The 21,127-nt window shown below is 40.5% G+C and overlaps 1 protein-coding gene and 1 long non-coding RNA gene across 6 annotated transcripts in view; one reads left to right on the top strand and one right to left on the bottom strand.

Moving 5' to 3' along the window:
• The window catches only part of sema3c (sema domain, immunoglobulin domain (Ig), short basic domain, secreted, (semaphorin) 3C), a 49,628-nt gene that overhangs the window by 11,997 nt on the left and 16,504 nt on the right, over positions 1-21,127 (bottom strand). For 4 of the 5 annotated variants that reach the window (XM_080292091.1, XM_080292090.1, XM_080292092.1 and 1 more), the window contains exons 3-9: positions 15,709-15,869; positions 14,985-15,047; positions 6,685-6,804; positions 4,346-4,436; positions 2,038-2,157; positions 1,607-1,948; positions 989-1,058 (exon numbers count right to left, since the gene is read on the bottom strand). In XM_080292091.1, the coding sequence (XP_080148217.1) occupies positions 989-1,058; positions 1,607-1,948; positions 2,038-2,157; positions 4,346-4,436; positions 6,685-6,804; positions 14,985-15,047; positions 15,709-15,869 (967 nt within the window). The remainder of the gene's footprint in view (positions 1-988; positions 1,059-1,606; positions 1,949-2,037; positions 2,158-4,345; positions 4,437-6,684; positions 6,805-14,984; positions 15,048-15,708; positions 15,870-21,127) is intronic. The other variant, XM_026146468.2, reaches the window with a different exon arrangement.
• On the top strand, positions 7,948-10,916 carry LOC145421609 (uncharacterized). The gene is made up of 2 exons (XR_013902983.1): positions 7,948-10,714; positions 10,808-10,916. It is a non-coding gene; the product is annotated as an uncharacterized LOC145421609 (long non-coding RNA).

The following is a 21,127-nucleotide window of genomic DNA, read 5'->3' as shown; positions in this document are numbered from 1 at the left end:
CGTTGACTTTTGTTGGTCAACTTTCTTCCTTCCTGCAGTGTATTTTATTTCTTTTTGTTCTTTTTTTTAGTTCTTTTTGGGCCCATTTTAACAACTTAAACACAAACCTAATGATCCTACACTCCTGAACTCCTTGTACATATCTGAAACTGTCTTTAACTTTGTATTTCATTAAAAATTCCATAATTAGCTTTAAATGAATTTTAATGCTTTTTTAATCCATCCATCCTCTTCTGCTCATCTATTTTAAGGTCACAGAGGTGCTGACAGTGTAAAACATACATATAACCTCCACATTGGACAAATGAACTCAAGATCTTCTTGCTGTGAGGCAATAGTGCACCACTGTGCTACCCTGAATGCTGAAATGTTAGACATATATACCATACTGTGGCTATGAAATGAAATGAAAAAAAATAATTACCAGGATTTCAAAAATTACATAAATATCTAAAGATTTTTATGTTGTTTTATGTTATTTCTTAAATTTCTGATATTATAAAAATACTCTGTGATATCAGGCTATTGTCTTCCAATATTTTTCTCAGATTTTTTTTATAATGTGTGTTTATCTAGTTGCTAAAAACCATGGCTGGGTTTCAGCTATTTAAAAAATGCAGTAACTAAATTCTTTGTGCACTCAACAATCCTACAGAGTATGCTTATGGAAGACATCCAACAACATCATGTCATATGAATTCTAACATTCACATGTGCTATAAATGTATCCCTCGCACTTGGTCTGCAACATGGCACAATGCTGCAGAGGATCTTGAGGAAAGAAAATCAAGGAATACCATATGGCCAAACCACCAGGACACTGTAATTGATAGTTCATCATCTGAATAAGCTGTTCTGCCACGTGACACATGATATTTATATGTAAGTGGCCCTTTGACAAGCACATCCCCATCTGCTGATATCCCCTGAATGATTACCATACCTCTGAGGCCTACAGGAATGTTACAGTTGGCTTCATCGGCCTTACCTTGTGGAAGTGAACACGCCAAACACCAACAGGCCCTTGGGCAGATCCGTTTCCAGCAAAAACACACTTTCTATAAGGGAAAACACACAAAGAGAAAAGCACACACCTTCCAGTTTAATACCTTCAGCAAATTCCCCAAATCTCATTTCACATCATCCTACAGATAAAAAGGCCAAAGAGAGATGAATGCCTGATAAATGTACATGTTGACAGATGGAGTCTGGGTCTCAAATGCTACGTGCTGATGTTTGAAATTTGAGGCTAAGGCGAAGAAAGTCCTGGATGTGCTTATAGTTGAATACCAGGTAACCAAAAGCAACAGAACAATTGTTTTGAAACTGGACAAACGGCTGAAATTCTTATCCAGACCAAACATGGGACGTTCCCGGGATTGTTTATGGAGAAAGCAATCTGTTTGAAACCTTGGAACATAAATAGCAAGCTTTTGGAAATTAGCAATCTCTTTGGTTCTCGGCATTATATTTTTCAAACAGTAAAATTTGTTTAAACTTGGTCCGCAGACCATGAAGACCCCGAGCATGAAAATGATGTGTCAAAAGTAATACATTGATAATAACAGGGTGCATTGCTGCAAGTATGTTCTTCTGTTTAACTCACCAAGTTCATCAAAATGGGTTTCCGTGCCATCCTCCTCCACAACTGAACAAACCATCCTGGCTTTAAGAAAGGTGGTCCATTTATTGACCAGGCTGCGCTGTCCGCCAATATCATTCTGCCGACAAAAGCCGCACATAGCAACGCAAAAACACAAAAGAAACTGTGCTGGTTTATTTTGGCGAAAGCAAAAGGGACTTACCGGACACACTCTGGCCACCATGGTGTGGATATTCTTAGTATTTCCACTGTTATCTGTTAGCCTCTCGCGGAAGAAAAAATACAATTTGGAGTCATTGGGGTCTGTTCCATCTGGTATGAGGTGGGCGTCGATGAAAATGGGCTCTGAGTGAAACAGTAAAAAAGGTAAGAGGCCTTCTAGATCTTATTTGTGTGAATTCATACTTTACATAGAAGCTCTGACATGTGCTCACCACTAAGCCACTTAGAGTTGTGCTGATCTGTCCGCACTGCATTTCTCTTGGTTAGGCTCCTGAAGATGGCAGCATCTGTCCCCATGAAGTCAATGTACATGCCTGAGAACAGCTCCTGATCTAGAAGAATGCACACAAGCCCAATCAACAACATTCCCACACAACAATCCTGAAAACATTACCACAATACACATAGAGCCTTGCATGACTTTGGTACATTCAGATGCTTTGGTAATATATTTATACCATTATTATTTTTTGAGAATGAACTCAAACCCAAACGCCTATAGCACTAACGGCACTTACACTCTGCGTGTGTCCTGCTGTTAATAAGCATGTTCCTCACAGCTGCTTCATGCTTTTTAGCATTCCTTTTCTCTCACTTAATCGTCTATCAGTTTCGGACCATATGTTTTGGAGGATGTGGGGCAAGTTAGGGGAGGATTAAGGGTATGTGGCCCGTATCCAAGCCAGCTAGCTAAGGGGTGAGTGTTGACAGTACTCAGACAGCGACACAGGGTCCAAAACATGAGGATTTGGAAATGAAACACAGCTTTTTATTGAGCCCAGACACTGCCTCAGATCTTTAGGGGCTCCGCGTGCTGCATCACTGCTTTCACAGCACTGCCTTTGACCCTGGCTTTGGATTATTCTGCACCCTTCCCTCTGGCTCCCTCCCGGTGATCTCTGACATCGCTCACTGGCTGGCAAAGCTGCTGCTGACATGGCAATACTCAGGTGTCAGAAAGCAGAGCTGAGGGTGGACTGTTTCGCCTTTAGACATGTCAACAGCAACCAAACACCCCTCGGCCAATCAGAGATCAAAGGAAGGAGAACTGGAGAAAGGGATGGGTTTAGCCTGACTTGACTGAAGTATTAACCTGGGGATTTCTTGTGTATTAAAATTAAACTACAATTTTAATTCACTTCACTTTTCTAGTGAGAAGGTGTAGGCTACAATGTTTGTTTGAATTCGTAGACCCATTTTTCATAAAAGGAAAATTTTATTTTTATTGCATTTCATATTGTGCAAACTGCATTCTGGATATAAACAACCACATTATATCAGCTCTTTGAAAGCACCTGCACAGAGAGCATCCTCATACAGGCGCATCACGTCTTTAACAGGTAACAATCTGTTTTTGCCTGTTCATGTTTCTAAAGTAGAATCACTGTGGTGTTCATTTTAAAGTCTCTTTGGGCTGGTTTTCATCTTGCTTTTGATGGCCGCTTTGTTTTATAGGAAAAAACTAAAGAAACTGCGTGTCCTCTTTAGGGCAGTCATTTGTTTTGGTGTGTTTGAGTGTAGCCCAATTGGTTAACTGGTAATTATGTATAATGCATTTTGGGTCATTTTATGAAATAACAAAAAAGTAATGTAACAAGTAGTGTAACAATTAATTCCTCCAGCCGAATTACTTTGAAAGTAAAATGATGAGTAATGTGAAATACATTACTTTATTTGAGTAACGTCCCCAACACTGCCCATGGCAAACTGACGTTTGAGGTCAGAAGACACGCTGCTAACTTTAGCAGTGTGCAAGTGACATGGCACATAGCCATGTATATAGAAACTTTAAAGAAAGGTTGGGTATGCACACCAACCTTATAAACAGTACATTTGCATAATGACTGAAACTAGCACCACTGAAGGAACAATGGGCTGGGAGGTCAGTTTCTTCATCATAATTATGCAAATTCTCATGACCATTGATCAACAACTAGTGATCAAAATATTTCCCCCACTTAAAACGCTACGTCCAGATGAACAGAATCAACGTTTGGAGACAAATTAGCTAATCTTGATTAGCTTTTGGAGACTAATTATCTATTGTTGATATTATTTGTTCAATACTTGCTAGCCTCTATGAGCTAGCCTCCTGTTTGAAAAAGTGACGCCAGTTTCAAAGTACCTTCCATCGTATAACTTCTATTTGTTCATTTGTTCAAGGCTCATTTGATTTATTGCCTAAGTAAAATGTTTATCAAGGACTCTTGAACTTCATTTACAGCCAAATAAATAACAATGCAGATTATAACTTAGGGTGTAAACCATAGTCATACGGCTGCATACGAAATGAGCCTGTCTTTGGTCGTCACGTCACAACAAAGGTATAGAAAAAGATTTCCCAGGCAAAAGGTCAGAGTGGCCATCTTTTAAATCTAGTGGCTTATGCATACTCTTGTTTTTGCTTCAAAAAGTTCACTCCAAAACAAAGGAAATGTAATTTTGTGGTGAAAAATAATGTTGTTTTCAGGGGTTTTATAAAAAAACAAGAAAATAGTAGATAGCGATTGAGGCACCTACTGAGCATGACAGAGACTGTATTCACTTGTGGATTGAAGGAGCACCTCCCTTTTCCTGACTCTGTCCTGGAGTCAATGTGAAATACTTGTTCCTGCCACAGAGAAAAAGAGGAAGTCAGACATTTTGGAGACAGTTTTATATGATACGTTCTTCTGTCTTGTGCTCTCTACCGCTATAAAACTGAATATTTGAGTGCAACAGTGTATTTTGCGTCCCACAGAGTAGCCCTGCTCAGAGCCTCCTTTAAGGAGACACAGAGGCTGTCCTGCCCTGGTCTACCTTAACTGCTCCATGTGGGATAGTAAAAGAACATTCCGTTTGGGAGGAGAAGAGGAGGAATTTCCCTGCTTATTTGTTGGACAGCCAACTCCTCTTCTCAGGCGGAAATGCTGCCAAGTTTCAACAGCCTCCTTGCGGCAGACTGGACAGTCCAAGCACCGCAGCAACCTAGGTAAATTATAGCACTTCCTGTCCCATCTTATTTAGATCATGCCCATGGCGATGGTGCAGCTTCCTTGAATGGGGATGACGTCAGCTAAGCACTGTTATTCCAGGAAAATATGCCTGTTCGCCAAGAGGTTCTGGAAGTGGATAGACTCCATCTGGCAGGTCCTGTCATTAACCTCTACACTGCAAAAAATAGCCATCTTATTAATTTTAAAGCCCCTCTCATCTGAAAAAATGTCTTATTTATTTGTAATTCATTTGGCTCATTGACCTTTGTTAAGCAGCGTTGTTCCAAAAAATTTGCACAAAGATGAAGGGATAAACGTGCAGTTCATCATCCACAAATTATTTGATATTAAGTTCAGATTGTTTTTTTCCTTTTATTAGAAGGAGATCTATAAAGTAATTTTTTTTTCAACAAATAAAAAATGCTTATACCTCAAAATATGCTATGTGCACTCGTGAAAAAGCAGACTTACGACACCATATAAAGATTTAAAGACTAAATAAAAGATTATTTCCCCGACTAAGACTGACATTTATCGCAGTATGTAATTCACAATGTGTTTTAGGAGTACTTGAAAAACTAAGGCCGAAAAACACTAACACGTGCAAAAAAATCTCGTTAGATCCATTCAACAGGCTGCAGCGCGTTCACAACCTAGAGCAAAGGTCCATGATGAGAGCTCACTGTCAGCTTCCCACTACAACAGCTTGTTACACTTAACAGATCACTTTCTTTGAGACACTGACATGTTTGAGTTCAGAAGTTGCAAACATAGCAGTCTGCCTGTCAAACAAAAACCCCAAATGACAAAAGGCCCCGCGGTGAGGAAGGAGCCTGGTTTGCAGCTCTCTCGCTCTGCTTATTAGTGTTTGGCAGCAGCTGACGGTCTGTGGCTGAACGCTGCTCGCTCGGTGAGCACTTTTCTCCTGGAGGGCTTCCCCGCTCTTACTTTCAGGGCTGTGTGGCTGGAGATTAGAGCTCAGAATACAGCCATCCATCCTTGACACTAGACCTCAATTTTCTCTCTCTCAGCCTTAGCATCTCTGCTCTCATGTGGCATCAAATTGACTACATGAAAACTGTGCTCAAAAATGTTTTGAGATGTAAGTTTTTTTTAACCATATGTTGACACTTCCAACTCCTAGGAGATCTGCGAAAACAATGTTGTGGTATGATTATAGCCATTTTTCTCATGCACCAATTGACATCAGCTTAATGTATTTTCCGCACTTAGCGATTCTGAATTTTGCTGTTCTCATTCCAACAGTCAGTAATACAAGGAAAATTCAATTTTCATGTTATTATAGCAATCAGTCAAAAACATGTCATGTTGGGTTCAAACCTCTAAATAATTGTACATAATTTGATTTATTGCAAAAAAGGGGTAAACAGACCTCTTGAGGCATTTTTTATGATTACTGTCACACAGTGAATAAGATTCGCTTATTTTCTCTGTGTGCTAGTACTCACACTAATTTCACTCATCACGCATTGTATTAACAGTCGACTAAAGTTTTCAGGAGCTAAATAAATTACATCATTTTAATTATATTTGCTCAACATAGTTGACACAAGCTTGTTTTGGAAATAACAGAGAAACCAAAACTTCCATAAACTTTACAAAGTGTCCTTAGCCTCACTTGTGCACCATTACAACCCAGTCATTTACAATATATTTACAGATGTACGAGAGTGCTAGACTTTATTTTATTTTTCCACTCTTGAGATCATGTCTGTGTATAATCACTCTGCACAATGAGAATTTTAATCTGTAACAGCTGTTACAGTGCCAGTTGCAATGATCACCTACTCGGTGCTCCCCCAAAACATTTATTCCTTCATGAGTTTGCTTTTCTAATGAAGTGCTTCCTTCATTTATACCCACCTCTGGTCTGCGGCCCCTGTTGACATACACACAGACGGGACTATACGCTCCACTGCCACACATGAACAGATGAGTCCTGTTATAAGGCTGCACCACCCGGATGAAGTTCCCACAGCCGTGCTAGAAAATAAGGATAAACAATGAGAGGCACATGCTAATGTAAGTGATGTAGATTTAAGAGAACAAACGAGACACTTTTTCTCTAAAAAATTCAATTTTGAATTCATAAGCTCTTGCTTAATTTAATGAAATCAGGGATTTAGCATCTGTATCCTTTGCTGATCCAGTAAGAAGGGGCTTTCTGGTATTAAATGTAAGCTAATGTGAACTAACTGACTTTATGACTCTACTTAGAGAGACCTCAAATAAACTAAACTAAATGAAACAACTGAACTGACTCTTTAGACCAGTGGTGTCAAACATGTGGCCTGAGGGCCAAAATTAGCCTAGCAAAGACTTTAATTCTGCCTACTGCCTTTACAATGCGTCCACAGTGAAATAAAGAACAAACAGAAAAATATTTAACAAAAACGTTGTTTTATAATTACAGGGCAGTCTGCGAAATGAGCTATCAAAACTTTTTCTGTAACTTCAAAACATTTTTCTTCCAATTTAAGCCCAAAGAGCCATGCTGACTAATTTATTTCATTAAATAGAGCATTATTTCTTTATCATGTACAAAAACTGAGATGTGCTGTTGAAATCACACTTTTCCTTATATTAAGAAATCACAGTGATTTTAATGTGGAGATAAACTTGAGATCAAAGTGTGCTCTATGTGGCCCCTGATGTAAAATAAGTTTGACATTCATGCTTTAGACTGTTCTTTACTTAATTTTAATATTAATTATATCAATAAACAGAGGAAAGGTATGTAGACTAAAGAGATTTTAATACGGTACTATCTTTAATCAAAGGCAGCCTCAAGTGGCCGTGACAGGAACTGCAGTTTTTAGGTCCTACAGCACTGGCTCAGGATTGGTTGTGCCATAACAAAAGTTGAATGTTTTAACTGATTTTCATTTATAGCCATGGTGCACTTAGTCCCACAGGTATTCATATTTGAAGTTATATTTAATCTTTACAGTTATTACAGCAATAACAAAGATAATCACTGCTGCCTTTTTTTTTAATCCCACAGATTGCACCAGACCAGCCGCTGAGGAGAGACCTAATTCGTGTTATATAGCCAAGGAGACACACAAATAAAGAACCTATTTGTCACTCTGGAAGTATCTCTTTCCCATATGCGGGAGTAATTCAAACTTATCTCACTGTTGTTGTGACGGTTATAAAATCACATGCTGCACAATAAAAGGATCCCGGAGCTCACAGGTCTGGTATTAAGGGCAGTGGAAAAAACGTGTCAGCGGTATATGTGACATATCTAGGTAAGACTGACTACTACTCTCACTTCATCTCTTCATCTCTGCTTCCACTTTCCAAACCCCACAGCTGTAGGTGTGCTGGACTTTGTGGCTAATTAAGCCCGAGTTTGCAGAAAATGAGTGGAGAAGTGAGGAGAAAGAAGTGGGGAGAAGAACACATGTCCAGGGAGCTGTCAGGAACTTGGCCAAGGCTGCTGGAATGACAGCTGCTGCGGCGCATGGTCACTGCACAAGGCTCCACTGAGAGCGATCAATGCAAAGTAACAAAACGTTTTTACTGACACGCACCCACATCTATCATGTTTCGCACTGTTTTTTTTGTTGTTGTTGTTTTTTTAAATCTAACTCTCTGTCTGTCTCATCAAATCCTTCTGAGGCCTTTCAAACTCAAATATATATGAGCTATCATGTTTGATTTTATGTTTCCTGACATAAATACAGCCTTCTTTTAAAGTTGATACATTTGACAAAGCAGCAAACAGACTTAATATCCCCCATGATGTTACATGCGTGACCACAGATCGTACTGCAGAAGGGAAACCTTATATTTATAACAATAACATATGTACAAGGGCTCTGATAAAAGAAGAAAAAAAGCTTGTGAGAGGGGAGACTGTGTACGAGAGAAAAAAAAAACTGCAGTGTGGTGTAAGAAGAAAAGAAAGGGAGAGATGTTAAAGGAGTTGGAAAAAGTGACCAAGGAAAAATGGTAAGATGGAAACAGAAAGTAAAATCTTTAAAGGAAAACTCGCAGGGATTCAATAAGAAAAGGCATGACAGAAGGGAGAAGAGGCCATCAAGTGGCTCCACACAGAGATGGCTCACCCAAATATTTGTGGTAGCCTGTCTGCAGCAGGCTTGCTATGAGTCAGCGCAGCACAAATCACTCCATGACTGGAAACAGCTTTTTTTTCTGTATCTGCAACAGCATGTTGAATAAAACCCTGGCTCTGTTAGCCCAGGGCCTGTCAGATGATGCAGAGATGGTGGAGAATGTGTGAAACCATGGAGGACTGGCAGCAGATTGACTCTTTTTTTAGTTACATTAAAAATGAGGCCTTTCTTTTGTGTAAAAAGTTAGTTTTTCTCTTTCCATTCGCATGTCCTCAGCCCTGCTGTATATATAGACAACTGTGCGTGCACTTGTTTCAGAACAACCCAATTAGAGGAAAACAGATGCGGAGGAGGAATAAATTGACTCTCGCTGTATGTCTTCATTAAACCTTGTTGTAGCTAACAAGTGCTTCTCAGAACCAGGGTGGCTTATGAAATATCTGCGTCAATAAGCTTTGAGTCTGTTTTTTTTTATTTTTTATTTTTACACTGATCCGTGGCATTTCAATCGCCTCCACACCTCGATCTTGCACTGACTAACTGTGACGATGCCACAAGGACTCCAGGCCAGCCGGTGACCCTGCAGACATCTGCTGCTTGATAGAAATACAGTTGGATCTGACGCAAACTCACAGATGCGAGAGGGAAATCCCAGGAGGCAACTTCCGCTGCAGACCCACTTGGAGGAGCGGATCTTGGAACAGCTGACTAAACCTTTAGTCAAGATTAGGGGTGTCAAACTCATTTTAGGTTGTGGGCCGCATACAGCTCAGTCTGGTCTTAAGTAGCCTGTGCCAGCAAAACTATTGCTCAGTAACCTATAAAATTCTTCATGTTCTTTTAGTGTGAAGGAGTTTAACAACACGTCTTAAGAAAAAGAAGAGTAATTTGTCCCAGTTTTAATGACACTGTAGTAAATCAAAGAAACCCTGTCATGTTGACTCTTTGGGCCCAACTTTGTTAAATAGGATAGCTCATTATCTGTATTTTGTCCTGTAATTATCATAACTCAGACAAAGAAAATACGTAGAAGTGCTGCAAAGGAAACCAAGGAAATTGTACAGCAGGTAGTGAAAAAACAAAACAAGAAAAAAACCCTTTTTTTTCAAAGCGGTAATAGGACAACAGGGGGTTCGGGAGGTCTAGATTGATTCTTGTCCACCAAATATAATAATAAGGAGCTTTTTTTTTGCCTTAATTCTTGTCAAAGGGAAACAACTTTCTTCTTTCTTTTGTTACAGAGTATAGCATGGTGGAAAAGGATGGAGAGAATCCCCCACTAAGCTTTTGGGTTGGCATTTCTTTAGATTTTGTTTTGTATTAATTGCATGCTTTGGTGTTTGTTTGTGTTTGATGTGAGGTGTGGGCCACACCCATGTGGGAGTGGAGATTCTACTCTAGTCCAGCTGCCAGCTATTTGGAGTTGAATACAGGGAGCAGCTGATTGGGGAGGATTGGAGCCCTTCTCTATAAAGGGGAGAGGAAACAGGAAGTAAGGGTTGTCGTTGTTTTTTTAGTAGGACACTGGTGAAGCAGGGAAGCCTCGAAGATCCAGGATGAAGTGTGCACATTTTAATGGAAAAGATTTTTAACCTGGCCTGGTTTTGCTTTTAAAATAAACTGAGGATGTTGGAGGGAGGACTCATTCTTATTGGGATGTGAGTGGATGTGCTGGAAGGCAGGAAAACAAACACTGGACTGGAGACTCTCTGTGCCCCTGACAAGGAAACTGGACCAGTTTTGGGGAAGTTCCAGCTCCCAGGATGTGATGTGGAGACCCAGCCTCGAACGAAGTCAGGCCTGAAAAGGTGGGTGGCAAGCCTTTTTGAGGAAGCTGCAGGATTGATACGTTTTTGCTGCTTGTTCTTCCAAGTGACCACCTTTCCCCTGTTTGTAACCAGGCTAACAACCCTGACCGCGGTGGCCTTGGGCCTTGGATTCCTGGCCAGAGTTGTGTCTTCAGCCAGTAGTTTTACCCGGAGAAAGAACAAATAAATCTTGTGTAACCCATTACAGTGTGCGCGTGGTGGTTCGTTACTGGTCAATATTAGAGCTACCACTTTCTTGTACGGAGGCCATTTTGGGCCTTACGTAACACTTTATTTGTGCATTTACATTCAATTTGACAAATAAAGAAATAAAGCTTTCAATGAAAAATATTAGCAAAAGTATGTTTTTCTAATCATACTTTAACTGTTCTTATTGTGGGACAGTGACAGATTTAATGCTGAATGATCCAAAAATGTTTAAAAATGACCGTTATGGGATTGTGATAAACAAAACTAAATATTACATTTATTGTTTAGCTAGATAGTGATATAACTAAATTTGAGCTAAAGGGTGCTGAAGCTAAATAACTTCTAAATACGCTACCTTTTTAGTTAGCATTGGGGATTTAGTTATGAATTATTAGCGGTGTGGCTACCTTGTACTAACTAGCTGTCTGCTAGCAATGTTAGGCTTCTTGTAGGTCACCAATTTCACTTAAATGTTTTTGTAGTGTTGGTTCTTAATATGGCAAATAATATGGTGTGCTGTAACGTTAATTTCATTTACATACTGTCAGACTGATTAACAGATCAGTGATGTGTGTGACCCATCTTTGATCTACAGGGAGTGCAGAATTATTAGGCAAATGAGTATTTTGTCCACATCATCCTCTTCATGCATGTTGTCTTACTCCAAGCTGTATAGGCTCGAAAGCCTACTACCAATTAAGCATATTAGGTGATGTGCATCTCTGTAATGAGAAGGGGTGTGGTCTAATGACATCAACACCCTATATCAGGTGTGCATAATTATTAGGCAACGTCCTTTCCTTTGGCAAAATGGGTCAAAAGAAGGACTTGACAGGCTCAGAAAAGTCAAAAATAGTGAGATATCTTGCAGAGGGATGCAGCAGTCTCAAAATTGCAAAGCTTCTGAAGCGTGATCATCGAACAATCAAGCGTTTCATTCAAAATAGTCAACAGGGTCGCAAGAAGCGTGTGGAAAAACCAAGGCGCAAAATAACTGCCCATGAACTGAGAAAAGTCAAGCGTGCAGCTGCCAAGATGCCACTTGCCACCAGTTTGGCCATATTTCAGAGCTGCAACATCACTGGAGTGCCCAAAAGCACAAGGTGTGCAATACTCAGAGACATGGCCAAGGTAAGAAAGGCTGAAAGACAACCACCACTGAACAAGACACACAAGCTGAAACGTCAAGACTGGGCCAAGAAATGTCTCAAGACTGATTTTTCTAAGGTTTTATGGACTGATGAAATGAGAGTGACTCTTGATGGGCCAGATGGATGGGCCCGTGGCTGGATTGGTAAAGGGCAGAGAGCTCCAGTCCGACTCAGACGCCAGCAAGGTGGAGGTGGAGTACTGGTTTGGGCTGGTATCATCAAAGATGAGCTTGTGGGGCCTTTTCGGGTTGAGGATGGAGTCAAGCTCAACTCCCAGTCCTACTGCCAGTTTCTGGAAGACACCTTCAAGCAGTGGTACAGGAAGAAGTCTGCATCCTTCAAGAAAAACATGACTTTCATGCAGGACAATGCTCCATCACACGCGTCCAAGTACTCCACAGCGTGGCTGGCAAGAAAGGGTATAAAAGAAGAAAAACTAATGACATGGCCACCTTGTTCACCTGATCTGAACCCCATTGAGAACCTGTGGTCCATCATCAAATGTGAGATTTACAAGGAGAGAAAACAGTACACCTCTCTGAACAGTGTCTGGGAGGCTGTGGTTGCTGCTGCACGCAATGTTGATGGTGAACAGATCAAAACACTGACAGAATCCATGGATGGCAGGCTTTTGAGTGTCCTTGCAAAGAAAGGTGGCTATATTGGTCGCTGATTTGTTTTTGTTTTGTTTTTGAATGTCAGAAATGTATATTTGTGAATGTGGAGATGTTATATTGGTTTCACTGGTAAAAATAAATAATTGAAATGGGTATATACAGTGGGGCAAAAAAGTATTTAGTCAGCCACCGATTGTGCAAGTTCCCCCACTTAAAATGATGACAGAGGTCAGTAATTTGCACCAGAGGTACACTTCAACTGTGAGAGACAGAATGTGAAAAAAAAATCCATGAATCCACATGGTAGGATTTGTAAAGAATTTATACGTAAATTAGGGTGGAAAATAAGTATTTGGTCACCTCAAACAAGGAAAATCTCTGGCTCTCACAGACCTGTAACGTCTTCTGTAAGAAGCTTTTCTGTCCCCCACTCGTTACCTGTATGAATGGCACCTGTTTGAACTCATCATCTGTATAAAAGACACCTGTCCACAGCCTCAAACAGTCAGACTCCAAACTCCGCCATGGCCAAGACCAAAGAGCTTTCGAAGGACACCAGGAAAAGTATTGTAGACCTGCACCAGACTGGGAAGAGTGAATCTACAATAGGCAAGCAGCTTGGTGTGAAAAAATCAACTGTGGGAGCAATCATCAGAAAATGGAAGACATACAAGACCACTGATAATCTCCCTCGATCTGGGGCTCCACGCAAGATCTCATCCCGTGGGGTCAAAATGATCATGAGAACGGTGAGCAAAGATCCCAGAACCACACGGGGGGACCTGGTGAATGACCTGCAGAGAGCTGGGACCAAAGTAACAAAGGTCACCATCAGTAACACACTACAACGGCAGGGAATCAAATCCCGCAGTGCCAGACGTGTTCCGCTGCTGAAGCCAGTGCATGTCCAGGCCCGTCTGAAGTTTGCCAGAGAGCACATGGATGATACAGCAGAGGATTGGGAGAATGTCATGTGGTCAGATGAAACCAAAGTAGAACTTTTTGGTATAAACTCAACTCGTCGTGTTTGGAGGAAGAAGAATACTGAGTTGCATCCCAAGAACACCATACCTACTGTGAAGCATGGGGGTGGAAACATCATGCTATGGGGCTGTTTTTCTGCCAAGGGGACAGGACGACTGATCCGTGTTAAGGACAGAATGAATGGGGCCATGTATCGTGAGATTTTGAGCCAAAACCTCCTTCCATCAGTGAGAACTTTGAAGATGAAACGAGGCTGGGTCTTCCAACATGACAATGATCCAAAACACACCGCCCGGGCAACAAAGGAGTGGCTCCGTAAGAAGCATTTGAAAGTCCTGGAGTGGCCTAGCCAGTCTCCAGACCTCAACCCCATAGAAAATCTGTGGCGGGAGTTGAAAGTCCGTGTTGCTCGGCGACAGCCCCAAAACATCACTGCTCTCGAGAAGATCTGCATGGAGGAATGGGCCAAAATACCAGCTACTGTGTGTGCAAACCTGGTAGAGACCTATAGTAAACGTTTGACCTCTGTTATTGCCAACAAAGGTTATGTTACAAAGTATTGAGTTGTATTTTTGTTATTGACCAAATACTTATTTTCCACCCTGATTTACGAATAAATTCTTTACAAATCCTACCATGTGGATTCATGGATTTTTTTTTTTTTCACATTCTGTCTCTCACAGTTGAAGTGTACCTCTGGTGCAAATTACTGACCTCTGTCATCATTTTAAGTGGGGGAACTTGCACAATCGGTGGCTGACTAAATACTTTTTTGCCCCACTGTATTTGTTTTTTGTTAAGTTGCCTAATAATTATGCACAGTAATAGTCACCTGCACACACAGATATCCCCCTAAAATAGCTAAAACTAAAAACTACTTCCAAAAACATTCAGCTTTGACATTAATGAGTTTTTTGGGTTCATTGAGAACATGGTTGTTGTTCAATAATGAAATTATTCCTCAAAAATACAACTTGCCTAACAATTCTGCACTCCCTGTATAGCTACATCTTGCTAACCAAACTTAATGTTGCTAACTGATAAATTAACGCTTCGTATTGTTGTTAAAATTTGGTCACTGCTGGTGCCAAAAAACCCAACACGGTGATACGCACAACACTAAACTCAAAGCTTCAAAACACAGGGTGATGTTATGGTGACCAAAGCTATCTTTTATATAGAGTCTTTGTATTTAGCTGAATGCTAAAAACATGTAAATGAACAACATGCAATCTATGCTGTAATGTGTTATTACAGTAGTGGGAGTCTAAAATAAATCAAGAAATCAAAGAGGTTTAATCTCCTTACTGTAGGGTCCTTGCCTGCCATTTGGCATTCTTCTATTTTGCTTGTTGAAGCAGGCCAAAACAGCTGATGGTTAGAAAAAAAAAGGCACATCAGTTAAATTAGCGACTAACAGATTGAAAGAGGCGTAACATCAATATGCTCATGAGGTTTCATTATATCCTAAGTACATGGGCAAAAAAACACTGTGCAAAATGAGTACAATGAATGCTCGGACATTTTTAGTTTCCACACAAGTCTCGGTGTCAGTGATTACAGCTTGCTATCATCTGTGGAAATGTGTGTTTTCAAACCCGGGAGAGGTGCTTAAAGGTCGCTCTCAATGAATATATCAAGCAATTTACTTGACAAAAATGGATGCGGTGCAGCACTCTCTGGGGGAACCTAAATGCTTTCCCATCTGTTTATGCACTTCATGCCTGTCAATTACACAGAAGATGATTCCTTCGCTGCATGCGGAATTAGTTATAAGTGAGCATGAGCGTTTTTATGGCTATTTTGAAAAACCCTTAAAGTGTACGGAGGATAGCAAATGCATGGTAATTTGTACACACATTACAATAATATCCTCAGCAGTGGTGTTGTGTTGTCTCTTACACAGTGTTTTTACATAACATTCATGTTTTCTTCTTTGTGCCTGTGAGAAAAAAAAATAGCGCACCATGATACCAACGCTGCAATGGCATAAAGCGTTTCTGTTTAACTGCAACAATAAGCATCTGCTGACCTTAAGTGTGCCATGGGTGATATTGTTGATGTCCATGGAGAGAACATGGTCCTTGCAGCCCACATACATCCTGTCCTGGTCCTCATCCATCTGCAGCAGCCTGTAGTCCATGGCTTTGTCTGATATACTATAATGTTCAAATGACTCAGAGGCCTGCAGGTCTAAAAGGCACACAGAGAAAGCTGACTAAGTATAACATACAAATAAGCTTGTTTAAACACTGTCATAGGAGAAGCTTTTCCCAATTCTACTAAATTAAACACAGAGAGAGACAGATACATACAAGCCCACACTGATCTCTTGTGTCCACACCGGCGCCTCAAGGATCCAAAAAGAAAACTTTTTAACATTTGGAATCAGTTTCTTAAACACACCTTATAAAAGATAACCACAGCTGCTGCAAAATATTTGCTTCAAATGCACTTCTAAGTAGCACAGAAGGTTGCTAGAAGCATCAAACTGCTTAACATTAACATTCATAATCTCTCTTCTTTGTATTAGAAACATGTGCAGTAGGGGCAATTCTTGATATAGAGAGGGCTGCAGTAAAGTCCACGCAAGGTAACGCCTAGATAAGATCACATGCCAGACGTTTACAGTGGAGACCCAAACAGACTTGAGGCCGAAGAAGCAAAACCCGACGTCTGAAATCACTCAGATCTTTGGATTTAGAAGTCTCAAATGCTGTTTTGTGACTATATCAACTGATTTAACTTAGAGGGGGAGAGGTTCATATTCATTGAAAGGGTATGTGGGAGCAGTGTGCGGTTTTGTACAGCTGCAAAGGGGCAGCTGGGGAAAGGAGTGTTTAAGGAGCAGGGCCAGTATGAGCTGAGTTGTTGTGCTGTGCTAATCTATCCAGTCGAATGCTGGCTGCTAGGACTTGGGCTGCCACACATACCAACCATGCTGAGGGAACACCAGGCCTGTGCATTACTAAGGATTAGTCATTTGTTAATTTTATGAACTGTATGTGCTCTAAAAGTGTTGAGCAATGTCAAACGTCCGTGTGGTTGGGTGTAAATAAAGACGTTACTTCAGCAGTCCTGCCTGAGGTTGAAGCTAAGCTCAGGGATACCACAGTTGTCGTGCTTTGGGTTTTGAGTTTTTGGCTTCTTTTTTATGTATTTTTGGTTTGATTAGGATTCTGCATTGTTGGAATTTAGCTTTCTATCCACAGTTATTTCTTTTACATCTCTTCCTGATGCTTCATACAAGTTCCTTCTAGTGTTGTTATTCCATGTCCTCGGTTCTTAGCTTCTGTTCCTGAGATCCTTATTTCCTGCTAGATCCAGATTTCCTGCTCTGCAGATGCTTTGAACTTTTTGTACTCTTGCAAGTTAACCCTTATGATGTTAACAGCATTAAAGCTGTTTTCAGAGTTTATTCCTTTTTCCCTGAGCCCTGCTTTCACACGCTGCCTTCCCCACAGACAGCCTTTGACATCTGGAGTAGCAGCTCCTTTTAAAGGTCACTACACTGATTTCACTTTACATAATATCAGAATAAAAAAAACAAAACCCTTAACTTCCTCAACCACAGACGACATATACAAAGTAGACACAGCCACCATAATGCCACCTGTTGGTTTATGTCAGGGGTAGGCAACTGCAGGCCTCGAGTGCCGGTTTTCTGCAGGTTTTAGATGTCCTTGAACACAGCTGATTTAAATGGCTAAATTACCTCCTCAACATGTCTTGAAGTTCTCCAGAGGCCTAGTAATAAACTTATCATTTGATTCAGGTGTGTTGACCCAGGGTGAGATCTAAAACCTGCAGGACAGCGGCACTTGAGGCCTGGAGTTGCCTACCCCTGAGGTTTATGTACACCGATTCTGAAACCCATAGTTTAGCAATTTGGCACATTGGGTTTTGAAACCAATAATAATAACCAAGCACTGGATCTGATTGACAAATCCAGGATATGGCAAGCTTTAATATTAGGGATTTGTGACTCACCAGCCAAAATAAGGCTTTCTCTAATTGGCTGGATGCTGTATTAAACAACTTGAATAAAGTAATAGAATGAATGAATGAATGAAGTCATCATGAAAGTGTTTATTGAGGTCATAAATCCCATGAGGAGTAGAATCATCATTGTACAAGAGGAATGTTTTTGCAATTAAATGAATTGCCTCCTGTTGGACATTTCCATATTGGCTCCTATTTTTTGTATGCAGTCTTTGGTTGGTTTCGCTGTAAATCTACTGTTTACAAGTTCAATCCCAGTTTGCTGGATCATCAACTGTCACTTAAAATGGAGAAGGCCATTAGTACTACAGAGAACCAGGGTAGCTCTATGTCTATCTTTTATGTACACTCTGTGGTCACAACTTGGCACTTTCACTCCTCTAAAACAGTTTTAGATTTTATGGCTCATAAAATGGTGCAAACTTGAAATCACTTCCCCCCCCCCTAGTCTGAACATCGAGGACTGGAGAACAAATGACCACTGAAATGAATCTCACTATAATGTATCAGTAAAGATCTATGATTTTTCACTTAACTTTAATCAACACAGTTAAAGGAAAGCTGTGAGCACAGTGCACATGTTCAAGGCAGATGCCGCATGCGGGTATGTTTAAATGCATAGAGTATGGAAAAGTCTTCCTACAGACTCTTTTCTACTCATTAAAAGTGAACATTGTTCAGATGCGCACAAAGTAAACCTTCTCAGACAGTTATTTTCAGCCTATTTGCTCCAGAGATAAAGAATTCTCAACCATACCATCAAAGGCCTTCACTGTCGAAGCCAAACTCATGCATATTTATCACTTTTTCAATCTTCACTGAGAGCAGGGGGTATGGGGGTGGGAGTGGGGGGCACTGTAGATCTACACCCTCCATTTCCTTCCTTCTATTGACCCTTTCTGAGCTCTCTTTGCATTCCCTCCTCTAATCAACAAACAGGTTGTCTATACTTTGCTCCATTGCCTTCGGCTAAAGTCACATTTTCATTATTGTGTGACATATGCTTTTGAGGCTGGAGCCTTTCATCTCAAAGGAGAGTGGCTGTTCTGTGGCACCCCTCGCTCTCATCCCAGGCTGTTGTTTGGTGCGTTGGCCACGTAAAAAAGCCTGGAGTATTTAACTTTAAATAAAGACGAGTTAACCACTTCAGTCACAGGCGAGTTTCCCACGACTCTTCGCTCTCTATTCCAACTATGTTTAGGTAAATTGCCTTACATGGTTAATGTCTTGAAGTGGGAGAGCTGGGTATTTTTAAACATTGTATCATCCGAGTGAGAGCATCGTCTGGTGCCTAATGAAGAACAGGCACATGAACACGACAGTGTTTTTACCTGACTTATGAGAAACCAAATTAGGAGGGAAGGTGTCCTGTCAAGAAGATTTGTGTTTAATGAAAGAAAAACTTTTAGGATCACGCTTCAAAGCAACCATAAGGATAGCATCGTAGATAGCATCACAGAGTGAGCTCTGTGCGGAGGTAATATTCTTCTAATGCTGAAAAGGCTAATGATGTTACACGCTCTGCTCTGGCACAGTGCAAGCCACCAAGGGTGAAAGACTAATTAACAGCTAATTAAAAACAGGCAGGATTCCAGATTATTTAAAAACAAAAACAAAACAACAACATTATATTAATCTCCTGAAATAGTTTCTTGGATGATATTCTAGAAAGACCTAAATATTCTTCAAGATCTTAGTTTTGTGGAGCATAAAAGTGGCAGCTGTATTTAAAACATGCAGCTCTTCACAATGGAGGGACTAAGTAGGGGTTTAGGTTTTACAGTCATACATTATAGCCTATCCAGGCAAGAATAATCTCAGTGGTTGAGTTAAACCTCAGTGGGTGGAAACTAAAGGATCAGTTATGTTAGTTGTGGCCTTTAAAAAGAGAAGAGGTGGCGAGGAGAAGACGATAGACAAGTATATGAAGTTTGGACAATCCAGGGTTATTATATTTAAACTAGCCATAACTAACAAAGACAAGATTTAACTGCTATAGAAGCTGATTTATTCAGGACAAAAGGTAATTTTCTTATGTGTGGCATGTCTGGTATGCTAACAAATGTGTTAGACTACCAATTTACCAATTTAGACTCCCCAATAAACCTAACCATGTCTTTGGACCGTGGGAGCTAGCCGGACTACATGGAAGCACAGAGAGAACATGGCAGCAAACACACACACAGAATCCACAACCCACCAGGAGGTTCAAACCCACAACCTCCATGGTATAAAAACAAGAATCCTAACTACTGCACCACCATGCCACCATTTATATCAGCATTCACATTTTTTGCTTAAGTAAGCTAATGTTAGCCAACATGTACAAATATGGTCTTATTTAACAAAACCACCAATAACAAACTAGTCTATGCTTACTAGGATTTTGGGAACATTTAACTGTATCCCACACTTTTTCTTTAAAAAAAATCAGAAGTTAAAAATTTCTAATACTGCTGAACAGTCGGAGTTTACATTGAAAGATTTAATAGTGTATTTTTTTTTTATAAAGTCTGGAGAATATCTTTAACTTAACAATTTGAAATGTTACAAATCTTGATACAATTGACATCAAAACAAAGATTATTCGTAAAATAAAGGCAAATTAACTGAAAACCTAACCGGACCTCATCTAGTTCTCATATTTTCCAGTTGATTTTTTGAGTGCCTTCCCCATCTAATCGAAAATTATTTATTAATGTCTCCTGTGAAAACCAGGTTTGACCAATTTTTGACACTGCTTCAGTCTCACTGACACTAATAAGATGAAGAACTCCTGTTCTTTCTGACAGAACCTTTCCAGAACATTCCACAAAGAGAACGAATTGTTCGGACGGGCGGGGTCTCGGTAAAACAACTGTTTAATATTATGGTGAACTTTGTAGTGTTTTGTCAGTGGGGGGAAACGGGAGACTTTCATGTTCCCTCGTGAAGGTGGAAGACCAGTTAAGCCTGGTGCTGAGACGGGACGCAGCAGGGGTGTGTCACATGGATCCGGCCTATTCAGCTAGAGACAAACTGAAACCCTCTGGAGCCTGCATACCTTTGGATCCAGTATCTTCTCTGTGCTCTGCTTTCAATCTCATATAAACACACGAGTCACGCCTGCAGTGCTGCAGCGTTGTGGACCAGCATTTAAAGTTCAAATTGCCAGATGGTGCACCTGCTCTGTCAGGGAGAGAGGGCTGCTCTGAACAGTCAAGGATTTCCAGAGTCATTTAGTACATTCATTGGGACCCAGTGTTTACAGAATTAGCACCAGCTCATAACCTGTGTACGAGGCATCCGTAGACCTCCCAAGGACCCCTTCAGTCCACTGAGGCATTATATCAAGTTCTTTTTTTTTTTTTTGACAACACGACTCTTCTTGTTTTAATCAAAACAGAAAACAGAAGTTGGAGGACAACTGCATTGTTTTCTATGTCCAAGATGACGAAATCCCCTGGATC

The sequence above is a fragment of the Astatotilapia calliptera genome, chromosome 17, assembly GCF_964374335.1.
Source record: "Astatotilapia calliptera chromosome 17, fAstCal68.1, whole genome shotgun sequence".
In the NCBI taxonomy this organism is placed as follows: Eukaryota; Metazoa; Chordata; class Actinopteri; order Cichliformes; family Cichlidae; genus Astatotilapia; species Astatotilapia calliptera.
The sequence above is the reverse complement of the archived record's forward strand: the minus strand, read 5'-3'. Positions and strand labels throughout refer to the sequence as shown.